This window comes from Hemiscyllium ocellatum, chromosome 35 (genome assembly GCF_020745735.1).
Source record: "Hemiscyllium ocellatum isolate sHemOce1 chromosome 35, sHemOce1.pat.X.cur, whole genome shotgun sequence".
Classification (NCBI taxonomy): Eukaryota; Metazoa; Chordata; class Chondrichthyes; order Orectolobiformes; family Hemiscylliidae; genus Hemiscyllium; species Hemiscyllium ocellatum.
Window position 1 is genome coordinate 35,412,643 of NC_083435.1, and position 24,948 is coordinate 35,437,590.

The 24,948-nt window shown below is 46.0% G+C and overlaps 2 protein-coding genes across 2 annotated transcripts in view; both read right to left on the reverse strand.

The window, feature by feature from the left end:
• LOC132832625 (uncharacterized) overlaps positions 1-20,743 on the reverse strand; it is a 58,420-nt gene extending 37,677 nt beyond the window's left edge. Inside the window, exons 1-6 of the mRNA XM_060850708.1 lie at positions 20,303-20,743; positions 18,412-18,507; positions 12,441-12,463; positions 12,165-12,355; positions 9,443-9,862; positions 1,715-2,038 (exon numbers count right to left, since the gene is read on the reverse strand). Coding sequence (XP_060706691.1) covers positions 1,715-2,038; positions 9,443-9,862; positions 12,165-12,355; positions 12,441-12,463; positions 18,412-18,507; positions 20,303-20,743 — 1,495 coding nt within the window. The remainder of the gene's footprint in view (positions 1-1,714; positions 2,039-9,442; positions 9,863-12,164; positions 12,356-12,440; positions 12,464-18,411; positions 18,508-20,302) is intronic.
• LOC132832684 (zinc-binding protein A33-like) lies at positions 8,495-20,514 on the reverse strand. Its single transcript, XM_060850777.1, has 5 exons — positions 20,303-20,514; positions 18,109-18,507; positions 12,441-12,463; positions 12,165-12,355; positions 8,495-9,862 (listed from the first exon to the last, which is right to left on the reverse strand). The coding sequence occupies exons 2-5, from the start codon at positions 18,214-18,216 to the stop codon at positions 9,309-9,311; spliced, it is 876 nt and encodes a 291-aa protein (XP_060706760.1). The 5' UTR covers positions 18,217-18,507; positions 20,303-20,514; the 3' UTR covers positions 8,495-9,308.
• Positions 20,744-24,948: the final 4,205 nt, after the last annotated feature.

The window sequence follows — 24,948 nt, forward strand, 5'->3', positions numbered from 1 at the left end:
TGCTCCTCAGATGCTGCCTGACCTGCTGTACTTTTTCAGCACCACACTCAGGACTGTGATCTCTAGCATATGCAGTCCTCACTTTCTCCCCTTATTTCAGGAAGGACATTATTTCATTGGAGGCAGTTCAGAGAAGATTCACTAGGATGATCTCCATGGAGGGATTGTCTTTTGAGCAAAGGCTAAATAGGTTGGGAATCAACTCACTGGTGTTTAGACGAATGAGAGGTGACCTCATTGAAATGTATGGGGACACGAGGGGCTTGACAGGATAAATGCTGAGAGGATATTTCTCCTCCTGGGAGAGTCTAGCACCAGAGGGCATCATCTCAGAACTAAGGGGCGTCAATGTCTGTCTGAGATAAAGAGGAATCTCTTCTCTCAGAGGATTGAGAGTCTTTGGAACTCCTTGCCACAGAGACCTGTGGGACAGAGTTGTTGGGTATATTCAAAACTGAGGGAGATACTTGATCAGTAGAAGAATCATGAGTGATAGAGTGAGGAGTGTCAGACCAGCTGTGATTCTATCCCATAGTGGACCAGGGTCAAGGGGCCAAATGGTCTACTCATGTTCCTATTTCTTATGGACTTATGGTCAAACACAGTTGGTTCCCCAACCTGCAGCGATGAACCCAGTCTGTATTGAAGCACGCTCTAACGTGAAGTTGCATCAAGGTAATGTGAATTTAAATATTGCCTGTAACACATTAGATTTCATCACAGTGACACAATCAACAAATTCCCTCAGAGTTCTGACTATCAAATATTACTATCAGATTAAAAATGAGCAAGGCTGAAAGAAATCCATTCATTTATTTCAAACAGAGATATTTTTTCTCATCAACCTGTTCAGAGATGTTAACTAACTGTCAATCTTTCCTGTCACAAAGGTGGGTCACTATAACTATGTCACAAGGGCCTCTTTGAAATTTAATAATGATGAATTTAGTTAAGAACAGGAGTAAGTTTTTCAGTCCCTTAAGCCTGTTCCACCATTCAATGACATCATGCCTGATCTTTTGCCTAACTCCATATACCTGCCTTTGGCCCATACTCCACAGTACCTTTGCTTAATAAAAAAATCTCTATCTCAGAACTAAAATTAACAACTGCCATTTGTAACACATTGTTACAGGGCAATGAGGATAGAGTCCATTTAGCCCATCGAGTCTGCACAAGCACTCCAAAGAGCATCCCACTCTATCCCCGCAGTTCCCGTGGCCAATCCACTTAGTCTGCACATCCCTGCACACTATGGGCAATTTAGTACAGCGAATTCACTTCAACTGCATATCTTTGGACTGTGGGAGCAAACTGAAGTGCCTGCCGGAAACCCACACAGAACGGGCAAACTCCATCCAGATACGCAAGGCGAGAATTGAATCTGGGTCTCTGGCGCTGTGAGGCAGCAGTGCCAACCACTGAGCCACCAGGAAGAGAGTTTCAAACTTAAACCACCCTCTGTGTGCAGAAGTCCTTTCTAACATCTCCCCGGCCCTAAATCTCAGACTGTGCCCCCTAATTTGAGAACCCCCAACTCATAGAAACCATTTGTCTTTACCCACACTGTCTTTTCCAGTCCAATAAACAATGAGACCAGGTTAGTGCACTCTGTCCCTTACCCTGTGCGTTTGAACAGTCCTCTCCAAAGCCAGGAACCTGTGATCTGAATGGAGGGGAGAATCTACACAACTGACACAGACCAGAATCTCACCGTCCTCACAGAATAGCGCCAGCTTCTTGCCATGTTCCTGGCGGAGGGATGGGCCCCTCTCCCTGCCCTGGTTCACCTTTTCCCCTCGCTCCTCGCCCAGCTCCTGGTTCAGTTGTCGAGCTGACTGGCAGAGACTGGCCAGCGCCCCGTTCTTGGTGTAAGCTCTCCTGGAGGGAACCACCCAGCATTGGGGGCAGGATACCACCTGGCAGCGATGCCCCCAACACTTCTCGATGCAGGATGTACAGAAGTTGTGATAACAGTCCAGCCTCACCGGCTCCACAAACAGAGCCAGGCAGAGGGAGCAGGTTAAATCCTTGCTGGCTGTTGAGATCAGTTTACTGGCGGCCATCTTAGGTGCAGTTCTGTCTGTCAGTCTGTGCTCCACATTCAGTTTCGTTTCTTCCAGTTTATTTTGCACCACACACGGCGATCTGGCTTCTCTCAGTTGTTAGGTTTCTGTTCTCCATTCTGTGTGTGTGTGTGTGTGTGTGTCTGTGTGTCTGTGTGTCTGTGAGAGAAATCAGACACAGACCAGTCTGGCCCCTGGACAGGCAGAAGTGAAGAGTGGAATTTCCCTCTCTGGGAGTTTTCTTTTTAAAAATGGGAGCAAGTTTGTCCCAAGGTGTTTATATCTGCGATGGCCATGCATGGAACAATTCTACTCCCAGGACCTCCCCTCATTACCTCAGCCCGGGGGCTCGGCCCTTACCTCTACTTCTCCCTTTTCTCGTTCTTCTCTCTATGTTTACTTTTTTTTTAGTTTGATTTTTTAAACTTAAATTGTGGAGAAAACCAGCAGTGACAGCATTGGAATAGCTGAGGTAATCCTGATGAAGGGCTCTGGCCCGAAACGTCGATTCTCCTGCTCCTTGGAGGCTGCCTGACCTGCTGCGCTTTTCCACCAACACATTTTCAGCTTGGAATAGCTGAGGGCCAATGTCGCAGATGGCGATCAGCTTGGAGCGAGTCCAGGCGAGAAAGGGACTGTATCATTTATCTTTTAATTTTAATTCACTTAATTTATACAATAAAGAACAGTAATGTAGAACCTTTAGATGTTTTTTTCTTTATTTCTCGCTTTTGCAGCTAAGATTTGTTTCGTTTTTAAATTTTAAAAATATGCTTTATTCATAAAAATATTTTTATCTTTCTCTCTCTATGTATATATATATTTCACACACAGTCACAAATGTAGTTTGGATCTGTACAATAGTACGTCAAAGAAACAAACATTGGAATTTAATTCTATCCAAGCAAGACAGAGGCTGTACATCTCTTAGAGTCATAAAGTCATACGGATGTACAGCATGGAAACAGGCCCTTCGGTCCAACCCGTCCATGCCGACCAGATATCCCAACCCAATCTAGCCCACCTGCCAGCACTGGACCCATATTCCTCCAAACCCTTCCTATTCATCTACCCATCCAGATGCCTTTTAAATGTTGCAATTGTACCAGCCTCCACCACTTCCTCTGGCAGCGCATTCCATACACGTACCACTCTCTGTGTGAAAACATCGTCTCTTAGGTCTCTTTTATATCTTTCCCACCCTCACCCTAAACCTATGCCCTCTAGTTCTGGACTCCCCCACCCCAGTAAAGAAACTTTGTCTATTTATCCTGTCCATGCCCCTCATAATTTTGTAAACCTCTATAAGGTCACCCCTCAGCCTCCAACGCTCCAGGGAAAACAGCCCCAGACTGTTCAGCTTCTCCCTGTAGCTCAAAACCTCCAACCCTGGCAAGATCCTTGTAAATCTTTTCTGAACCCTTTCAAGTTTTTTTTTTATTTTAGACTTACAGTGTGGAAACAGGCCCTTCAGCCCAACAAGTCCACACCGACCCGCCGAAGCGAAACCCACCCATACCCCTACATTACCCCTTACCTAACACTACGGGCAATTTAGCATGGCCAATTCACCTGACCCGCACATCTTTGGACTGTGGGAGGAAACCGGAGCACCCGGAGGAAACCCACGCAGACACGGGGAGAACGTGCAAACTCCACACAGTCAGTCGCCTGAGTCGGGAATTGAACCCGGGTCTTCAGGCGCTGTGAGGCAGCAGTGCTAACCACTGTGCCACCGTGCCGCCCATAAACAACATCTTTCCGATAGGAAGGAGACCAGAATTGCACGCAATATTCCAACAGCAGCCTAACCAATGTCCTGTACAGCTACAACATGACTTCCCAACTCCTGTACTCAATACTCTAACCAATAAAGGAAAGCATACCAAACGCCTTCTTCACTATCCTATCGACCTGCAATTCCACTTTCAAGGAGCTATGAACCTGCACTCCAAGGTCTCTTTGTTCAGCAACATTCCCTTGGACCTGACCATGAAGTGTGTAAGTCCTGCTAAGATTTGCTTTCCCAAACTGCAGCACCTCGCAAATATCTGAATTAAACTCCATCTGCCACTTCTCAGCCCATTGGCCAATTGGTCAAGATCCTGTTGTAATCTGAGGTAACCTTCTTCGTTGTCCACTACACCTCCAATTTTGGTATCATCTGCAAACTTACTAACTGTACCTCATATGCTCGCATCCAAATCATTTATATAAATGATATAATTTACCCATACCAGGCTATATTTGCATGCATTGAAGCATCAGAGGGTCCAAAAACTGAACAGATACCCAGTTACCTTCAGCAGGAAGGCCTCAGGCAGTGGTCTTTCCCCACTGCACCTTAGCATCAGCTGCCCTAAGCTTTAATTCATCCCTCAGCGTGTAGTCGTGGACCTTGGAATATGCCGGTCTGTAACACTCTGAAAGATCATTTGGTTTTCGGACAGACCAAAGAGCGTCTTTGACTGAATTGTTGGTTCTCCAGGGGCAGTTGATGTTTGTCTCGGTGTGCTTCCCGGGGTACAGACCGTAGAGCATGGAATCCTGCATCTCAGAGCTGCACGGAACGAACTTGGACAAAACCCACTGCATCTTTCTCCAGACTTCTTTTGTAAAGGCACATTCCAGAAGAAGATGTGTCAGTCTCAACCCTCAGCCACACCCCCACCCCCCCAAAACAGCTGCTCCGAGGGCATCGTGCAGTAGCGCAGACCAACAGGACACACCTTGTTGGAAAGTTCTGGTGATGAGGCATTTTTGTACCCAACATTTGTAACTCAGTACTTTGTACAGAAGATGACATGTGTGTGGTGACATTGTACACTTTTCTCATGTACTTTTGCACTTGAGTACATGTGACAAGAAAACCTATTTCTAATTCTCCCTACACATGTGTGATGCTCTGCAAGCTCCTTTGATGAATCACACGACAAGTAAACACAGAAGTTGAGAGCCCACAGCTTTGAAGTGAAAGTAAAATAATGTAAGTGAAGTCAGCTAAGGTATTGTGGGGCAGCTCAGATCTCAGGAATTTGTGTGGGAAATCATAGATGCTACCAATAATCGAGACACCTACGTGTGCAGGAAATGTCATTAGCAGCTTTGGGTTTCAGAGCTTGAGTCACTGTGGTTGAGGTCTACCAGGATAGCACTGGACCCCAAACTTAGTGACACTGAAAGGGAATGGGGGAGACACCGGGCAGACTGATCGAAACAGGTAGATAGTGCAGGAGGTCCTGCATACTAACTAGACATCATGTTCCTCATCCAAATACAGTCCCATTTGAGCACTTGGCTAGCTCTACTGTACAGGAGTGGAGGATTAAGGAAACACTAGACGGTAATGCAATTTAAGGGAGCCGGCAGGCATTTCTGTGACTACAGACTTGACACCAGGATGGTATGTTGTTTCCCTGGTGACAAGGTCAAGGCTGTCTACAGTAGACATTCACCACAATGTTGCCAGCGATGAAAAGTCTCAGTTCGGAGGAGAGACAGGATTGACTGGGTTTGTTTTCCTTGGAGCAGAGAAGGCTGAAGGTGGGGTCTTACTGAGGTATACAAAATTATGAAAAACATAGACAGTAGATAACGAGAACCTTTATCCCATGGCAGACATGTCAAAGACCAGAGGGCAGATGTTTAAGGTGGGGGGTAAATGGGTTAGAGGAGATCTGAAGAAGAATTATTTTGTTTCCCCCGGATGTTGGTAGAAATATGGACCGTACTGCCTGAGAGAATGATGGAGGTAAGTACTCTCACAATACTTAAAGACCATCTGGATGAATACTTAAAATACCAGGGTATAGAAATATACAGACCAAGTGCAGGGAAGTGAATTTAGTGTCATATGGGTGTTTGTTGGTTTGTATAGACACAGTGGGCCAAAGGATCTGTTTTGGTACTGTATGACTCTATGTGCTCATCTTGCAGGTGGATGAGATTCTGATCTGTGTCAGTGGCGTAGAGTCTCCCCCACATTTAGATGGTAGGTTCCTGCCAATACAGAAAGACTGTTCAGAAGTACAGCAGTCAGGGCCCACGTTGGTGTCAATGATTCAGCTAGGAATGAGAATGAGGTCTTGAAAGCAAATGTTGGGGAGCTAGGACTCAGATTGATAAGCAGCAGTGTCAGCTTTAATCATGGAGAATGTGCAAATCCCAGATAGTAGCCCAAGGGGGGAGTTGAATCCAGGTCCCTGCTGCTGTGAGGCAGCAGTGCTAACCACTGAGCCACCGTGCCACTAAAGGCGCCTGGGGCCCTCTACCTTCCCTCTTTCACAACTCCATCCCCTCCCACCGGTGACTCTAATGCTAGCAGCAAGTCAGGAGGAGGAAAGGGAGAACACTCTCAGCTGGCCTGGGCCAGCATGACTGGAAGGTGCCCAGGAGGAACACCCAAATGTTGAAAGTCACCAGGGTGTTGCTCACAGCAGGATCTCTCCATCCCAGCTGTGGGCTTGCACCTCTATGTACAGGGAGAGAGAGAGAGAGAAAGATAAAATCATACTGAGAGCATACCAGTGGCACAGGTGTTTAAATATTCGTAAATACAACACTTTTGTAACTACATACAGGTATTCACGTGAACTGTTTCCATGTTTTCTTACTCCTATACAAATGAATTGTATTCCAGCAATGAAACAATGTGAAGCATTTCAACCATCAGAAGAATGTGTAATGCAAGCAGTAAACAGTGACAGTTCCTTCATAGTTCACCTCTCACAGTCAGGTGAGGGGGTGTGTGTGATGATTTCATACATTTTACAACAGAGAGGATTTTCCGATGCCTGCCCTTCTCAAAGTAATGTGATGACATGTAAGGCTATTGATGGCTAACTCACATGCTCACTTGCATGCATTATGCAATACTTTGGAGTAAAACAAGCACAAGTCACCAGTTATTGCAATCATTGCTGTCAGACAACATACTGAGGCACAGCAAAGGAGTGTTGCAATATGAGGTATTGAGGGATTGAATTGAACAGTAGTTGGCAAGGTGTATTCTCAGTGTGAGTGACAACTTGGTCGTCCTCAGAAAGGAGTGGACTCATTTATCTTTTTAGAAGGAGGACTGGATGAGTATAAATGCAAGCAAATGCGAGTAGTCTAATTGTGAAAACTGGATCCATCGTCAAGTTGGGCCGAAGGGCCTGTTTCTATGCTGTAGACTTCTGTAAGATATAACAGAATGTTCCATTCACTCTGCTCACTGTTTCATTGCTGCTTTACAACTAATGATGTTTTGGAGAATTCTAGAGTATACATTTAAACTCTGACTGAAGTTATCAGAATGACAACAGACAGGACAAGTGACTTCTTTTATTCACAAGAATCATGCCCAGTAACTTCAGTTGAGATTTGGGACTAAGTAAGATGTGAAACAAAGGGTTGGATGCCTGAAATTACATTAAAACCGACAAGTGGAAAGTTCCTCTTTAACCAAGTATGTTATTTCATCAAAAACTCCAATAAGTTGATTTAGCATAACTTTCCCTTCAAAACTCCATTGGCCCCGTAGTCTTGAATTTCTCGGAGTACCCTGCCATAACACTTCTTATAAAAACTTCTAATAATTCTTTTCTTATGCCAAACACGAACGGACTGTGCTGTAGTTTCCTGCTTTCAATTACCCTCCAGGTTTGAAGAAAGGAGTTCCATTCACTACTTTCCAATCGAATGGAACCATCTACAATTCTAGGGAATCTTGGAAAATTGAAACTAACGCAACAACAACGTCACAAGCCACTTTATTTAAGAGCCAAAGAACAGACCCAGAGACCCATTGTTAGCCAAACAATTTACTCAATTCCATTTCACTGATTCTTCTGGACACCCCCCCCCTCCTGTCACAATGGATTCATCCACATTGGAGGGGAGACATCTTTGTGCAGATTAGTGACAATTGCAGGGAAAGTCCATGCGATCTATAGGGACACACAACGTGGATGCAGAGAAAGGAACGCTGACTGAGTACACCAGACCAACTTGTAGTTCTAACTGCAACTATGAGTTCAAGTACAAATATTGCTGAGAGTGTGGTATGAGTATGCCTGAGAATTACAAGTCTCAAGAAGGAAACTGAGGCCTTATACCTGAAATGACTCATGTAAGCTGACAGTCATTCCTAAAGATGTCGTATTAAGCCAACCCTAGCTGGAGCATTGTATGATTTTCTGCCAAAGTTACATGAATGCCCTGTTTAGTAAGTAGAAGAAGGGGACTTCATGGGCTCAGTGGTAGTGTTCCTCCTCCTGGGCCTGGAGGCCCAGGTTCAAGACCCACCTGCTGCAGAGGTGCATAATAACATCGCTGAACAGGGAAAATAGATTAATAAAAAAATAGGCAGGGAATAAGTTTGGATCAGAAAGTGACCAAATGTCTGCAAAGGTAACTGTAGGGGTTATCCGTAGACAGAGGTCATCAATGTCTGAGGAATGAGTGAAAGTAGTAATTTCTCGAGTAAACATGGATCAGTCAAGTGAGGCCAAGGAGACACAAGAGTTACAGGAAAGATTCCAGGGGTTTTAATCATATTACAGTCGCTAACCAAGGGCCCTTATTCCAGATTTCTGACAGCGAGCTTCCCCGCTGGAATTTGTAACACGGGCTCCAGAGCAGAGGACGGACCAGAGGCTTCTAGGTTTGACAGCTGTTGCAAGGGGCCAGGAAGTCACACTGAGGGACGTCTTCATCTTGCACGGGGGGAACACATCTCCCGGTCAATGACCACAGCCCATGAGCTCAGAGCAAGGAATACGCGCTATTCATCAGCCGACACCCTTACCCACATCAAAGGCTGCCAGGGCCCTTTCTCGAAGCTGTTTCCCACCCCAAAGGGAAGGCGACGGCCGAGTGGTGTTATTGGTGGACCTCTAACTCAAGGGCCAAGTCATGTTCTGGGCACCCGGGTTTGAATCCTCAGATGGCAGAACTTAAACTCAATATATCAAGGGAAAATCTGGAAATAAGGCGATTGTCGATTGTTGGAAAAACCCATCGGGTTCATTAAATTCCCTTGGGAAAGGAAGCTGCCTTACATGTGACTCCAGGCCCACAGCACTGTGATCGCTTCTTAACTGCCCTCTGGGCAATTAGAGATGGGCAATATATCCTGGCCTCACCAGCATCACCCTCATCCTGGGAATGAATTGTTTAAAAATCTGACAGTTACTTTGTCGGACAGGCAATATCCCCCCCACCAGTGGAGATTCTCTCTCTGTATTCTGATACTTCCATTTAGGAATGTATGGTCCAAAACTTAGCCAGTTTAAGTGGTGCACAATTGTTATCCTTGTTGTTTGATCCAGGATAGAAAAAGGGAAAGAGTTTTTCGGTGAATGTGTCAATGAATGTGTAGAGAATGGACATACTATCAGCATTGTAAAAGGTCACCTGTCCTCCCTCATAATCCAGGTAAACTCCGACGGTGCTGGGCTTCACTCTCAGAGTCAGGGGGATTCGTGAGCTTTCTGTGACTTCATATTGATTCCCATTTGTCAGCCACAGAACCCAGTAACCACCTTCAGGACGAAGTGTAAGCCGTCCCTTCCTATTTGCAGACTCTGTAGTCACACCCACTCCCCAGTCAGCCTTCTCCCCTACCTCCACCTCCCAGTAGTGTTCCCCTGATGTGAATCCCTGTGCCCCCAGGACACATGGAGCTCTGTCAAATCTCTCCTGAAAATCAAAAAAGATTAACCCACTGCCGCCAAACCACACACTGGTGAGATCTTCCGAGAGGGTGAGCTCCGGATGTGCTGTGTTTGGGTTTAGAGTCAGCGAGGCCGGAACTGTGGGGAATTAAAACAAAAGTGTCAAATATTTTAGACAGAGGAGGATGAATGGACACAGTTTAATATCAGATAGCTTTATAACTGGAATCAACAATCAATCTGTAATCTCTGCAGAATGGATGAAGTGCACAGTTAGATAAATTCCCATATTTAATTGTGTAGTCAACAAAGACAAAACAATGAAAAGTGCATGTAATAGAGAGCGAGATAATCACCGGGAGGTCTGATCTAGCTGCTGAAGTCACCTGGTCTGACTCCAGACCTACAGCAGTGTGGTCGACTCTGAGTTCATGTGCAAGCTAATCAATTGTATCAATCTCAATAAAGTCTCAACAAATTATCAAAGAAGTGGAATCCAATGGACCATCTGGCATCAGCTTGGGCACTGGAAATGATGATGGCGAAAACAGCCGTGTTGACCCCACAAAGTCCTCCTCGCTGGCATCTAAGGGCTCGTGCCAGCATTTGGAGAGCTGTCTCACAGACTAGTCAAGCAACAGCCTGACAGAGTCATACTTTCGGAATCACGTCTTGACGGAAATTAACCCAGTCGCCACCATTGCCATCCCTGGGTATGTCCTGTCCCACCAGCAGGACAGTCCCAGCAGAAGTGATGACGCAGTGGGATATAGTCAGGAACGAGTTGGCTTGGGAGTCCTCAACATTGAGTCCGGACCCCATGAGGTCTCATGGCTTCAGGTTAAACATGGGAAATGAAATGTAGTGTTGATGGTGATGGAGGGTTGGTTTCCAGACTGGGAGGCCTTTGACCAGTGGTGTGCTTTAAGGATCGATGCTGGGTCCACTGCTTTTTGTCATTTATATAAATGATTAGGATGTGAACATTGGAAGTATAGTTGGTAAGGTTGCAGACGACACCAAAATTAGAAGTCTAATATACAACGAAGATGGTTACCTCTAACTACAACGGGATCTTGATCAGATGGGCCAATGGGCTAAGGAGTGGCTGGTAGAGTTTAATTTAGATAAATGTGAGGTGCTGCAATAAGGGCAGAATTGCAGAACAAAGAGACCTTGGAGTGCAGCTTCACAGTTCCTTGAAAGTGGAGTTGCAGGTAGGTAGGGTAGTGAAGAAGGTGTTCCTTTATTGGTCAGACCATTGAGTATAGGAGTATAGGTCATGTTGCAGCTGTACAGGACATTGGTTCAGCCACTTTTGGAATAACATGTGCAATTCTGGTCTCCTTGATCCAGGAAGGACATTTTGAAACCTGAAAGGGTTCAGAAAAGGATGTTGCCAGGGTTGGAAACTCTGGACTAAAGGGAGAGGCTGAATAGGCTGGGGCTGTTTTCCCTGGAGTGTCAGAGGCTATGGGGTGACCTTATAGAGGTTTATAAAATCATGAAGGGCATGGCTTGGGTAAACAGACAAGGTCTTTTACCAGGTGTAGGGGAGTCCAAAACTTGAGGGCATAGGTTTAGGATGAGAGGGGAAAGATATAAAAGAAACCTAAGGGACATTTTTTTCACGCAGAGGGTGGTACGTATATGGAATGAGCTGCCAGAGGAAGTGGTGGAGGCTGGTACATTTGCAACATTTAAAAGGCATCTGGATGGCTACATGAATAAGAAGGGTTTAGAGGAATATGGGCCAAATGCTGGCAATTGGGACGCGATTAATTTAGGATATCTGGTCAGCATGGGCGAATTGTATTGAAGGGCCTTTTTCTGTGCTGTATATCACTATGACTCTATTCCTTTAGTGTCACTGTGTCAAACTACGAGAACTCCCTTTATAACAGCACTGTGGGGTGTCCCTATGCCACAAGGACCTCAGATGATCGTGGAAGGTATTTCAATACCAATGTCTCAAAGATAACTTGTGAAAGGTAATAGATTGAGAGTGATTTCCATATTTCGTAAATAATAGTACAATGATTACAGATTAAGTGTAGTGTACCATTGGATGTATTCCCAGACACCAATATGGACAATTAACTGATATTACATGTCCCACTCTGATCAATGTGCACTAAGACCTGGATTTATATATGTAGAGAGAGAGAGAGAGAGAGAGAGAGAGCATCAGTGAGGGCTCCCAGTCTGATCTGGAAGTGAGTCCCCATGGAAAGTCTGAAAATCAACTAAGCTCATGTTCCGCTCACTTCGTGCTCAATCTCTCAATCTCAGGCCCCATGTTTCAAACTGCATCTTTAGTGAGACCCCTGCGCCAGTGAATCGAACCCAGCATGAGGCAGCACACTCAGGAGAAATGGAGAGAGGTAGAGAGTGCAGGAACCTCTCTAGAAAGCAGACACAAAGCTGTGGGGTTTCTTACCCGGAGAGATGACCTGTCTCATTTGCTTCCACACTGTGTAGAGTAACGGGCCTCGGAATCCTTTGTATTTCCTTCTCGAAAACGCAAGGCTCTCTTCTGGTTCATCTCCCTTGCAATCCTGGACCTCACTGCCTTCTTCTTCACCTTCATGCCTCTGGGCACTTTTCACTTTGTCCTCTTTGACCAAGTATCTGTTTGAATGAGATTGGTTTAATCACTCAATGCTGACTGCGACCTGTGAGCAAAGCTATGCATGGGTTTAAATGAGACACTCACTTTTCTCTCAATCTCTTCACTTCCTGCAGGACAGAGAATCAGAAACATTAATAAACATGCGGTACTATTTCGATTGCCCCATCAAATGTGAAAGGACCTGGATGGACATTCTCACTGACAAGTTCCAGTGTAATGTGATACCACGGCAGTTAATGTCCCTCCCCACACCCGAATGCATTCAACACATTTCCCTCTGCTGCTGTTCAACAATGCCTTGCTGCTGCTTTCCCAGTAACTCCGGGCCTGCCCAGGTCTGTGTAGCCTCGAGTGATAATTTACCCAATCTCAGCAGGCCCCTGACAGTGAGGCAGCATCCAGGCTACCAGCTGCTGGACACTTTAAGGCAACACATGCGGCTGTGTACACATAAAATGTGAATGGGATTAGGCTCATTGTGATGCCCCGCCCCATCAGACTACCTCCGTTATTCAAAGGGTCTGAATGGAGTTGACTTTAGGGGCTGAACCCCCAGCATGTCACTGTCCTTGGCAGGGGTGAGACGCTGAGAAACCTCAGAAGCCAAGTTGGAACCTGCAATGGAGGGAGGCTGAGTCATCCTTGGGAAATAGTTGGATGATGAGCTTGCAAGCTGCTTATGATGAGGGTCAGCCCATTTAGAAGACAGCGCTCCCCTTTCCTGCATCAGCTGATTGGCTCCTTGCCTAATACCATCCTTCAGCTCATTGCATTTGCTCAACACTATTATTGGATCGCAACTTCCCCATGGCAGTTCCACACTTACAATCTGACAATTTACATTGGAGTTTGTATTTCCATCCTCATCCCCTAATTCTGCCTGAATAGACTCTCATAGAACATAGAACAATACAGCACAGAACAGGCCCTTCGGCCCTCGATGTTGCGCCAACCTGTGATCTATTCTCAGCTCGTCCCCCCTACACTATCCCATCGTCATCCATGTGCTTACCTAAGGACTGTTTAAATCTCCCTAATGTGGCTGAGTTGACGACATTAGCAGGTAGGGCATTCCACGCCCTTACCACTCTCTGCGTAAAGAACCTGCCTCTGACATCTGTCTTAAATCTATCACCCCTCAATTTGTAGTTATGCCCCCTCGTACAAGCTGACGTCACCATCCCAGGTAAAAGTCTTTCACTGCCTACCCTATGTAACCCTCTGATCTTATATGTCTCTATCAAATCCCCCCTTAGCCTTCTTCTTGCCAATGAGAACAGACCCAGCCTTTCCTCATAAGACCTTCCCCCCAGACCAGGCAACATCCTGGTAAATCTCCTCTTGCACCTTTTCCAATGCTTCCACATCCTTCCTGTAATGGGGCGACCAGAACTGTACACGATATTCCAAGTGTGGCCGCACCAGCGTTTTGTGTAGTTGCAGCATGATGAGCTTGCAAGCTGCTTATGATGAGGGTCAGCCCATTTCGAAGACAGTGCTCCCCTTTCCTGTATCAGCTGATTGGTTCCTTGCCTAATACCATCCTTCAGCTCATTGCATTTGTTCAGCACTGTTTTGGAGGTGAGGCAATTATGAGACACAGGGCAGCCAACCTCACATATACACACCCCTCCATTCCTGCCCATACTGCATTGATGCAGGGGAGCTGGGTGTCTGAGCTCATATCATTTCTGTCACTCAAAGTCAACACTCCCTCCTTTTCTCCAAAGTGACATGTTCAACTCGCCCCAGTTTTGCTTTGTTGCAGAGTTTCCTGACACTGGGGATTAACTTCACTGCTTTTTTATTCCTGACGCAGTGGACGGGTCAAGATACACATCGAGTTTCAGATTCTGAAATCAGCATTGTTCAGCTTCAAATGCAAGTTTTCTTTACTGTTTTTGCATGCCTCTTATGGGAATGAGTTTTAAACTGGAATAAAACCTTCCACTTGGCACACGCATTGGGCGCTCTATGATCGAAAACAGGATGGAGAATAAACTCTCTTTACATTGTCAGATCAGATCTGTCCCAAGACCAATCCTGCTCTTACTGAATCAGTGGAACATGTTCCCACACCAGCTACCTTTCCTTTCTCCTTGTTACCACTGACAGTTAGACCGGTGGTTTTAGTGCAGGGGAGTTCATGCCCAAAGTTCCTTGGAAGCCAGCCAAACTAAATGACATAGCCCTGCAACAGGGAGTGTGTGAGGACCGCAGATGCTGGAAATCAGACTCGGAAAGTGTGGCACTGAAGAAGCGCAACTGGTCAGGCAGCGCCCGAGGAGCAGGAGAGTCAGATGTTTCGAGCATGAACCCTTCATTGGGGCAAGATGAGAGTGGTGCTGGTAAGACATAGCAGGTCAGGCAGCATCCAAGGAGCAGCAAAATCAACGTTTCAGGTAGGAGCCCTTCATCAGGACCGCCTCTTCATCGAGGTGTTACTGTCCAGCTCCTTGGGTGCTGCCTGACCAGCCATGCTTTTCCAGCACCACACTTTTTGCCTCATAACACTTTAACAGCAGAGAGAGGCTTTCACTCCATTGAGTGGACTTCAGATTGGTTCCACAAGTCAGCGCAACATCAAAGGCTGTAGGACCTGTACTGTGCTGTAATGTTCTATATTCTATGCTCTCTCCAACTCCCCAACCAGTATATCATGTTGATATGCTGCCCAACTTTTCTTTTCCCAGCACCAGTTTCAAGCCACACACACACAGGCAGGAAAGAGTTGGTTTATGTTTGGGGTTAATGCTCTACTCAAACCACACCCCCATCTCTTCATCTACAAGGACACTATCAGCACAACCTTCTATTCCATTGACATTTGCGTTCATCCGGCTTCTCCTCAAATGGTTCAACACTTCCCAGAAGTCACGCAGTCCCAAGTTATAGTCCAACAGTTTTATTTGAAATCACAAACTTTCAAAGCGCAGCTCCTTCATCAGGTGAAGTTGCCAGAAGAAGCAGAAGTGTTTCAATCACTTGTGATTTCAAATCAATCGGTTGGACTATAACCTGGTGTGGTGTGGCTTCTGACTTTGTCCTCCCCAGTCCAACACCGGCACCTCCATGTCGTATCCACACGTGTCAGCCTGCTGCTCCATGTACTAGGTTATAACCTCCCCTCGGAGAATGAGGTTTCTCCTTCCTGAGTGTGTTACTGACTGTCTCACGCTGTGGTACTTCTCTGGGTTTTAGTCTCTCCAACAAGTGGAAACACAAATAAACAATCCAATCAAGTACTATGTTAGAAATCACACTACACCAGGCTATAGTCCAACTGTAATCAAATACTGATATCTTTTGAAAGATCTCTTTCACTGCTGGGAGGTCTGTTCTCGAAGGACAAAGAGCCCCAGTCATTTCGGTGTTTCCTGTTAAACAGAACCGCTTGGCTCTGGTTTTACTCTTATTAATATTTTTGGCACCTTCTCTCATGCCTCTGTATCCTTTTTGCATTCTGAAGACATTCATGTATTGTCTGTCCTAGGTTCAACAGTGTGTATGCGTGCTTTTGGTAGTGTATGGATATGTGTGTTTGCATGAGTACATGTTTGGTGTGTGTTTGTGTGTGTGCGGGCGATGTGCATATGTATGTGTGCCTGTAGAGTGTGTGTGAGATGAGTGCAGGTTTGGTGTGTGTGTGTGTGTGTGTGTGTGTGTGTGTGTGTGTGTGTGTGTGTGTGTGTGTGTGTGTGTGTGTGTGTGTGTGTGTGGAGTGCAGGTTTGGGAATGTGTGTGTGCATGTTTGGTGTGTGTTTGTGTGAGCTGAGTTCTCGTTTGGAGTGTATGCAATATGTGTGCAATTGACCAGTGTGCATGTGTGGTATGTGTGTATATGGTGTGTGTGTGTGTGTGTGATGTATTCATACATACAGTTGTGTGTGTTTATGTGGTATGTGTGTATGTATGTGGTGTGTGTTTGTGTGCATCCATGCATGCAATATGTGTGGTGAGTGTGTGTGATATGTTTATGTCTGTGTGTGTGTGTGTGTGTGTGTGTGTATGATGTGTGTGGTGCCTTGGTGTCTCTATGTCTGTGTATGTTTGTCTGTGTGGTATATGTGTATCTCTGTGTGGTATGTGTGCATGTGTGTTGTATGGTGTGTATTTGGAACCATTTGATAAGTTTCTGTTCTCTAGTTTGTCTCTCGTGTCTGGATTTCACCTGGGCCTTCTGTCTTTTACCCCATTCTGAATGCTGCCTCAATGTTACACACAAGTCTTTTGGTCTTTCCTGATTCAGATACAGTCCATCTCTTCTCTCCCATTCCTTTACTCTGGCTCCATCAAACTGCAGCAGGGTAAGGTAATTAGTCTCATAGAGATGTACAGCACAGAAACAGGCCCTGCTGTCCAACTCATCCATGCTGACCAGATATTCTAAATTAATGAAGTCCCATTTGTCGGCATTTGGCCCATATCCCTCTGAACCTTCCTATTTATGTACCCATCAAGATACATTTAACTCTTGTTATTGTACCAGCATCCACCATTTCCTCTGACAACTCAATCCATACACACACCACCCTCTGTATGAAAAAAAGGTCCCTTTTAGATCTTTCCCCTCCCACCTGAAACCTATGCCCTCTCATTTTGGACTCCACCACCCTGGGAAAAAGACCTTGTCGATTCACCATAACCATTGCTCCTAATGATTTTATAAACCTCTAAGGTCACCAATCCGTCCCTGACACTCCGGGGAAAATAACCCGAGTCGATTTAGCCTCTCCCTATAGCCCAAACCCTCCAACCCTGGCAACACCTTTGTAAATCTTTTCTTAACCCTTTCAAGTTTCACAACATCTTTGCTACAGCAGGGAAACAAGAATTGAACACAGTGGCCTAAAGTGGCCCAATTCCAAAAGTGGCCTAACCAATGTCCTGTACAGCCACAAAATGATCTCCCAACTCCTGTACTCAATGCATTGACCAATAAAGGAAAGTGTTCCAATCGCCTTCTTCACTGCCCTGTCTACTATGCAACTCTACTTTCACAGGATTATGAACCTGCAAACCCAGGTCTCTTTGTTTGACTATACACCCCAGGACCTCACCATTAAATGTCTAAGCCCTGCCCTGATTTGCCTTTCAAAAATACAGCACCTCACATTTATCTAAATTAAAGTCCATCTCCCACTCCTCAGCCCATCTGATCAAGGGCCAAGTACTCAGAGGTAACTTTCTTCGCTGTCCACTACAGCACCAATTTTGGTGATATCGGCAAGTTACTAACCATACCTCTTATTTTCACATCCAAATCATTGATACTTGTGGGATCTCTCTATGAAACATACAAGCTCAATTCTCTATGATACCCATTTCTCTATGATTATCCTGCAGTGGTTAGCACTGCTGCTCACAGTGGTTAGCACTGCTGCTTCACAGCACCAGAGACCCAGGTTCAATTCCCGCCTCAGGTGACTGTCTGTGTGGAGTTTGCACGTTCTCCCCGTGTCTGCGTGGGTTTCCTCCAGGTACTCCGGTTTCCTCCCACAGTCTAAAGATGTGCAGGTCAGGTGAATTGGCCATGCTAAATTGCCCATAGTGTTAGATAAGGGGTAAATGTAGGGGTATGGGTGGGTTGCGCTTCAACGGGTCGGTGTGGACTTGTTGGGCCGAAGGGCCTGTTTCCACACTGTAAGTAATCTAACCTAATCACATTGGGGATTGCTGTGATGGGCACTGAGCCCCATCACTAAGTGCTGTTCACTACTACACCAGTTGGGGTTTAATTATAACGGATCACCTTGAGAAAAGAGAGATTGCCTTGGTGTTTTGTGGCTGCGCTGATGTTTGAAATCTTCTTCTCAAGTGACGCTAGATCCTCATCAAATCTTTTCATATTTCTCTCCATTCGTTGCAGGTCCTCCTTCTTTTGTCTCCTCAGCTGTTCAATTAAATGTTGTTCCTTGTTTTCAATAAATTGATGGATTTTGGAAAACTGTACAGAGATGCCATGCTCCAAGGATTGAGTGAGTTCCTAAGACAGTGAGAAAGATCATTGAGACAGTGTTGGCTTGGATCACAGAATTATGACAATTGTACTCACATCCAGTTCCGAAATTGTCCTCTCCTGTTGCTGTTTTAATCCATTCTTTCCTTTCTTTTCCTTCTCCACAGATTCCAAGGCTATTTTCAGCAGGTCCTAAGAAAGAAATCAGATTTTACCATGCTCCATTGAAATGCCTGATGTTGTGTCATAAACCGCGAGGGCATGAGTTCAGGGACTGTAGTGCATGGCACTAGTTTGTAATTCTTACTAAGAAGCAGCAGATTGAAAAGTAATCAGTTAGATCAGGGGTGGTTTTACACCAATTGTTTTTGTTGGATGAACATATATGCCTGGGTTACATACTAGCTGAAAATGTGTTGCTGGAAAAGTGCGGCAGTTCAGGCAGCATCCAAGGAGCAGGAGAGTCGACATTTCGGGCAAGAGCCCTTCTTCACGAATGAGGAAAGTGTGTCCAGCAGGCTAAGATAAAAGGTAGGGAGGAGGGACTGGGGGAGGGGCGTTGGAAATGCGATAGGTGGAAGGAGGTCAAGGTGAGGGTGATAGGCCGGAGTGGGGGTGGGGGCGGAGAGGTCAGGAAGAAGATTGCAGGTTAGGAAGGTGGTGCTGAGTTTGAGGGTTGGGACTGAGATAGGGTGGGGGGAGGGGAAATGAGGAAACTGGAGAAATCCGAGTTCATCCCTTGTGGTTGGAGGGTTCCTAGGCGGAAGATGAGCCACTCTTCCTCCAACTGTCGTGTTGCTTTGGTCTGGCGATGGAGGAGTCCAAGGACCTGCATGTCCTTGGTGGAGTGGGAGGGGGAGTTGAAGTGTTGAGCCACCGGGTGGTTGGGTTGGTTGGTCCGGGTGTCCCAGAGGTGTTCTCTGAAACGTTCCACAAGTAGGCGGCCTGTCTCCCCAAATAGAGGGGGTCACATCGGGTGCAGCGGATGCAGAAAATGACGTGTGTGGAGGTGCAGGTGAAGTTGTGGCGGATATGGAAGGATCCCTTGGGGCCTTGGAGGGAAGTAAGGGGGGAGGTGTGGGCGCAAGTTATGCATTTCTTGTGGTTGCAGTGGAAGGTGCCGGGAGTGGTAGTTGGGTTGGTTGGGGGGGTGTGAACCTGACGAGGGAGTCATGGAGGGAGTGGTCTCCACACTGACCCGCCAAAGCGCACCCACCCAGACCCATTCCCCTACATTTACCCCTGCACCTAACACTGCGGGCAATTTAGCATAGCCAATTCACCTAACCTGCACATTTTTGGACTGTGGGAGGAAACCGGAGCACCTGGAGGAAACCCACGCAGACACGGGGAGAATGTGCAAAGTCCGCACAGTCAGTCGCCCGGGTCTCTGGCGCTGTGAGGCAGCAGTGCTAACCACTGTGCCACCATGCCGCCCACGTACTACACTATTAAACCAAAGGTCTGGATTCAGAGGCAGTGATGTGAGTTTAAAATACACCACAGGACTGTGAATGATATTTAATAGGATTGGACATTCCCATTAAAAATTAACTTTTTCCATTCCTGTTAAAAATGTACCTTTTCCATTTATAAATGGCTTTAGAATGCAGATTTACACATATTAGCAGGTATTTATCACACATTGTTCTAGAACTTGCAACTTGTTTTTATTTACACACTCAAAGCCACGATGCCTCTTTCAGAATACTTTGTATTTGTTAACTTCACTTTCAAAGTATAACGGTGCTGTCGAATTAGCAAAATACATTGACAAATATTTCCTGAACAAATTGGTGCCTGCATTACTGACAAATTATCTTTCAGATTCCTCACAGCAAGGCTGTATTTAGCCAATTGCGAAACATAGGAACTGAACAAAGTTCAGCAGGAACTTTAAACTGCCTTAAATACAACCTAGTAAACAATGAAGACTGGACCCGGGTAACTCACACTCTCTGCTCCCCCCACCCCCTCTCCCCCTTACCTTGTACTTTTGAACTGCCTGCTGGAGTGGCAGGAACCTGTGATCTGAATGGAGGGGGGCATCCACACAACTGGCACAGACCAGAATCTCATCCTCCTCACAGAACAGGATCAGCTTCTCCCCGTGTTCCTCACAGAGCTGATGTACACTCTCCCCCTGACCCTCACAGTCAGAGTGACCCTCTTGCAGCTTCAGCTCCAGTAACCTGGCCTTCTCACAGAGACTGGCCAGCACCCTGTTACTGGTGTAGCTCCTCCGGGGGAGAACCATTCGACATTGGGGGCAGGACACCACGTCCCCCTGCTTTTCCCAGTATTTCTGGATGCAGCATTTACAGAAGGTGTGCTCACACTCCAGCTGCACCGGCTCCACAAACACAGCCAGGCAGATGGAGCAGGTTAAATCCTCAGTCAGGGATAAGATGTGTTTACTGACGGCCATCTCACCGACTGCTTCTGTGTCTGGGGCACACTTTATCTTCAGTTTCGTTTCTCCCAGTTTGTTGTGAAACTCATTTCTCGATCAGGCTTCTTAAAGGGACACTGTCACCTGGAAAAGCTGTATGTGGAAAAATGACCCAGATATCACAATTGGTAGACAGTTGCTGGAAATGCTTAAGCTGGGGTCTGATGGGCAGGGGGACGGTGGGGAGAGTTCTCCTTAAGGTCAGAAATCTCTAAAGTTTCCAACACAACCATGCTTCACGGTTAACCAGGCTTAGTTACAGGATTTAAAACCTTCTCTAACGCTTGGCAAGTGCTAAGATTGGGCAGAAGTGGTTTCTGCAGATGCTGGAGATTAGAGTCAAGATTAGAGTGGTGCTAGAAAAGTACAGCAGGTCAGGCAGCATCTGAGGAGCAGGAAAATCAACGTTTCAGGAAAACGCCCTTCATCAGGAATGAGGTTGGGAGCCTCAGGGGTGGAGAGATAAATGGGAGGGGGGGAGTGGGGGTGGGTCCAGGGAGAAGGTAGCTGAGAATGCAATAGGTGGATGGAGGTGAGGATAAAGATGATGGGTCAGAGAGGAGGGTGGGAAGGAAGATTTGCAGGTAAAAGTGAGTTAACGGAGTCTTATATGGATTCATGCAGTTTTTTGAGCCAAGTACAATGTACCTCTGCAAGTACAAATTCACCCCACAAACATATGTGTGTGCATGTGGGTCTTTGTGTGTGTGTGTGTCTGTCTGTCTGTCTGTCTGTCTGGAGTGGGGGCTTGTGAGTGTATATGTGTGTGTATGTGAGTGTGAAGTGTCTAAGTCAGCCAACGCTGTCTATCGCATACGCTGCAGGCTAGGATGCCTGGTGTTGTCTGATTCTTAACTTTATTCATCAGTGCATGGACTACAAGAGTTGGGATGTCCTGTTGCAGCTGTACAGGACATTGGTCAGGCCACTTTTGGATTATTGTGTTCAACCTGGTCTCCCTGCTAAAGGAACAATGGTATTAAACTTAAAAGGGTGCAGAAACGATTTACAAGGATGTTGTAGATGAGTTTAGGATATCTGGTTGGCATGGACAAGTTGAACTGAAGTTTCCATGCTGTACATCTCTAAGACTCTATGTGGTTGAATGTAGGATTACCTTGTCTGCCAGACCAGGTAAGTTCGGGGGTCCCATTCCCTGAAATGCATTAATGAACCAGATGAGTTTTTCCTAACATAACTATTAGACTCTTAATTCCAGATTTTTAATTGAATCCAAATTCCACCAACTTCCTTGGCAGAATATGAGTGTGGGCCCCAGATTATTACCGGAGTCTCTGGATTGATATTCGAGCAATAACTCCACTAGGCCATTACATGTAAAATGTAACAACAGTTAAATTCTTGTTGTAGATTAAAGGCTGAAGATTGAAGGAAAGGATAGAAATTTGAACAAAGACTAATTCCATTTGGATGCAAAGACAGCAGAATGGTTTGTCCACCACTCCTCTGCCAGAACTCCCACCTTTGTACCCTCAATGCAAGCTGGAGAAGATGGTCATGCAGGACTCAGCCGATGACTGCCTCAGTCGTGGGTAAGATCCTGGATTGTGAAGGATGAGATTTCTGAATATTTGAAAGTGTGTGGTAAAATAGGGCAAAGTCAGCATGGTTTCATCAAGGGTAGGTCATGCCTGACAAATCTGCTGGAATTCTTTCAGGACATAACAAACAGGTTAGACCAAGGAGAGCTAATGATTGTTATCTACCTGGACTTCAAGAAGGCCTTTGACAAGGTGCCACACAGGAGGTACTGAGTCAGATAAGGGTCCCTGGTGTCAGAGGCTAGGTGCTAGCGTGGATAGAAGGAAGTGGTTGCTGGGTGCCTTGCTGAGATATTTTAATCATTGATAGTCATAGGTGAGGTGCCGTAAGAGAGATTGCCTAACGTGGTACCACTATTTAAGAAAGTTGGTAAGGTAATGCCAGAGAACTATAGATCGGTGAGCCTGACCTCGGTGGTGGGCAAGTTGTTGGAGGGAATCCTGAGGAACAGGATGTACATGTATTTGGAAAGGAAAGGACTGATTCGGGATAGTCAACATGGCTTTGTGTGTGGGAAATCATGTCTCACAAACTTGATTGAGTTTTTTGACGAAGTAACAAAGAGGATTGATGAGGACAGAGCGGTAGATGTGATCTATATGGACTTCAGTGAGGCATTTGGCAAGGTTCCCCATAGGAGAATGGTTCGCAAGGTCAGGTCTCACAGAATAAAGGGAGAACTAGGCATTTGGTACAGAACTGGCTCAAAGGTAGAAGACAGAGAGTGGTGGTGTCCCCTAGAAATTGGCATTCCTACCCTGGGGAAAAGACTCCGACTATCTGTTCACCCCATGCTCCTCAGAATCCTGTAAAACCGCCATGAACTGTGTGACAGATGGAAAAGGGTCAGTAGACCATACAGTGGGCTTTAGGATAATTTGCAGGGCCCTGGGTTATGTACCAGAGGCAGTGGGTTTGGGAGTGGTCTCGGAAGGTCGCATGACACTGACAATAGCACATTGGACACTCATTATAGGCCCAGTCTGATAGCTTGTTTACTTGGCATCAAAGCCAACCCCCTGATGGGAATCATTAATAGATTCATCAAGATGTACAGCACAGAAACAAACCCTTTGGCCCAACTTGTCCATGCGAAGCAGATATCCAAAACCAGTCTTGTCCCATTTGCCAGCACATGGCTCATATCCCTGTGAAATGTTCCTATTCATGAGAGCATGGTGCCTCAGTGGGGTGCTGACATGGTGGCCCAGTGGTGGGGTGGCACGGTGGCTCAGTGGTTAGCACTGCTGCCTCACAGTGCCAGGGATCTGGGTTTGATTCCCGTCTCTGTCATGTCTGTCTGTGTGGAGTATGCACCTTCTCCCCATGTCTGCGTGGGTTTCCTCTGGGTGCCCCGTTTTCCTCCCACAATCCAAAGATGTGCCAGTCAGGCGAATTGGTCATGTTAAATTGCCCATTGTGATAGGTGCATTAGTCAGGGGTAAATATAGGGTAGGGGAATGGATTGCTCTTCAGTGAGTCGGTGTGGACTTGTTGGGCCAAAGGGCCTGTTTCCATATTATAGGGGATCTAATCTAATCATGTACCCGATGCATCATAATCAGGTGTCTTTTAAATGTTGTAATAGTACCAGCCTCTAACATTTCCTCTGGCAGCTCATTCCATACACATATAGCAATCTCCATCGGTAAGACACTGTCAGCATACCTCTTCCTGTCTCACCCACTGTAATCTCCTGATACTTTGCATTGGTATTCATGAAACAGGAGGACATGACAGATGGTGAGTTTGGGGACAGGTATAAAAGACCATAAGACACAGGAACAGAAGTTAGACCATTCAGCCCATCGTGTCTGCTCCGCCATTTAATCACGGCTGATAAGTTTCTCCACCCCATTTTCCCACTTTCTCTCAGTAACCCTTGACATTGAAGAACGTATCTATCTCCATCTTAAATGTGCTCAATGACTAGGCCTCCACAGCCCTCTGTGGCGGTGAATTCAATAGATACACAACTCTCTGGTTGAAGAAGTTTCTCATTATCTCCATTCTAAAATGTCTTCCCTTTACTCTAAGGTTAAGCTGTTGGGTTCTAGTCTCTCCCACCAATAGAAATATCTTCCCAACATTTACTCTGTCCAGGCCATTCAGTATTCTGTAAGTTTCAGTCAGAGCCCCCTCCCCACCAATCCTTCTAAACTCCATTGGGTATAGACACAGACTCCTCAAATGTTCCTCATATGTTAGGCTTTTCATTCCTGGGACCGTTCTTGTGAACCTCCTCTGAACCTGTTCCTGAGATATCGGGCCCAAAACCGTGCATAATACTCGAGGTATCAGGCAAGAACTTTCAAAAGCTGAATGGCAGCAGATGTTCACAGGTCAAGGGCAGACTGGAAAATGGGCAGCCTTCAAAAATGAGATAACAAGAGTCAAGGAAAAGTACATTCCTGTTCGGGTGAAAGGAAAAGCTGGTAGGTGTAGGGAATGCCGGATGACAAGAGAAATTGGGGTTTTAGTTAAGATAAAGAAGGAAGCATATGACAAGTATAGACAGGAGTGAATCCTTGGGTGAATGCTGTGGATTCCAAGCGACCGATGTGTATTGCTGGGGGCAGGCTATTTCGATGTGACCTTCAAGAGCGTGAAGAATTGCG

Excerpts from the sequence above, each read along its gene's own strand:
- LOC132832684 (XM_060850777.1), bottom strand. The coding sequence starts at position 18,216 with ATGGAGAGAAATATGAAAAGATTTGATGAGGATCTAGCGTCACTTGAG. Across the intron at positions 12,464-18,108 it reads GCAATCTCTCTTTTCTCAAG|GAAGTGAAGAGATTGAGAGA; the intron begins GTGATCCGTTAT and ends TCTGTCCTGCAG. Across the intron at positions 9,863-12,164 it reads GAGACAGGTCATCTCTCCGG|TTCCGGCCTCGCTGACTCTA; the intron begins GTAAGAAACCCC and ends AATTCCCCACAG.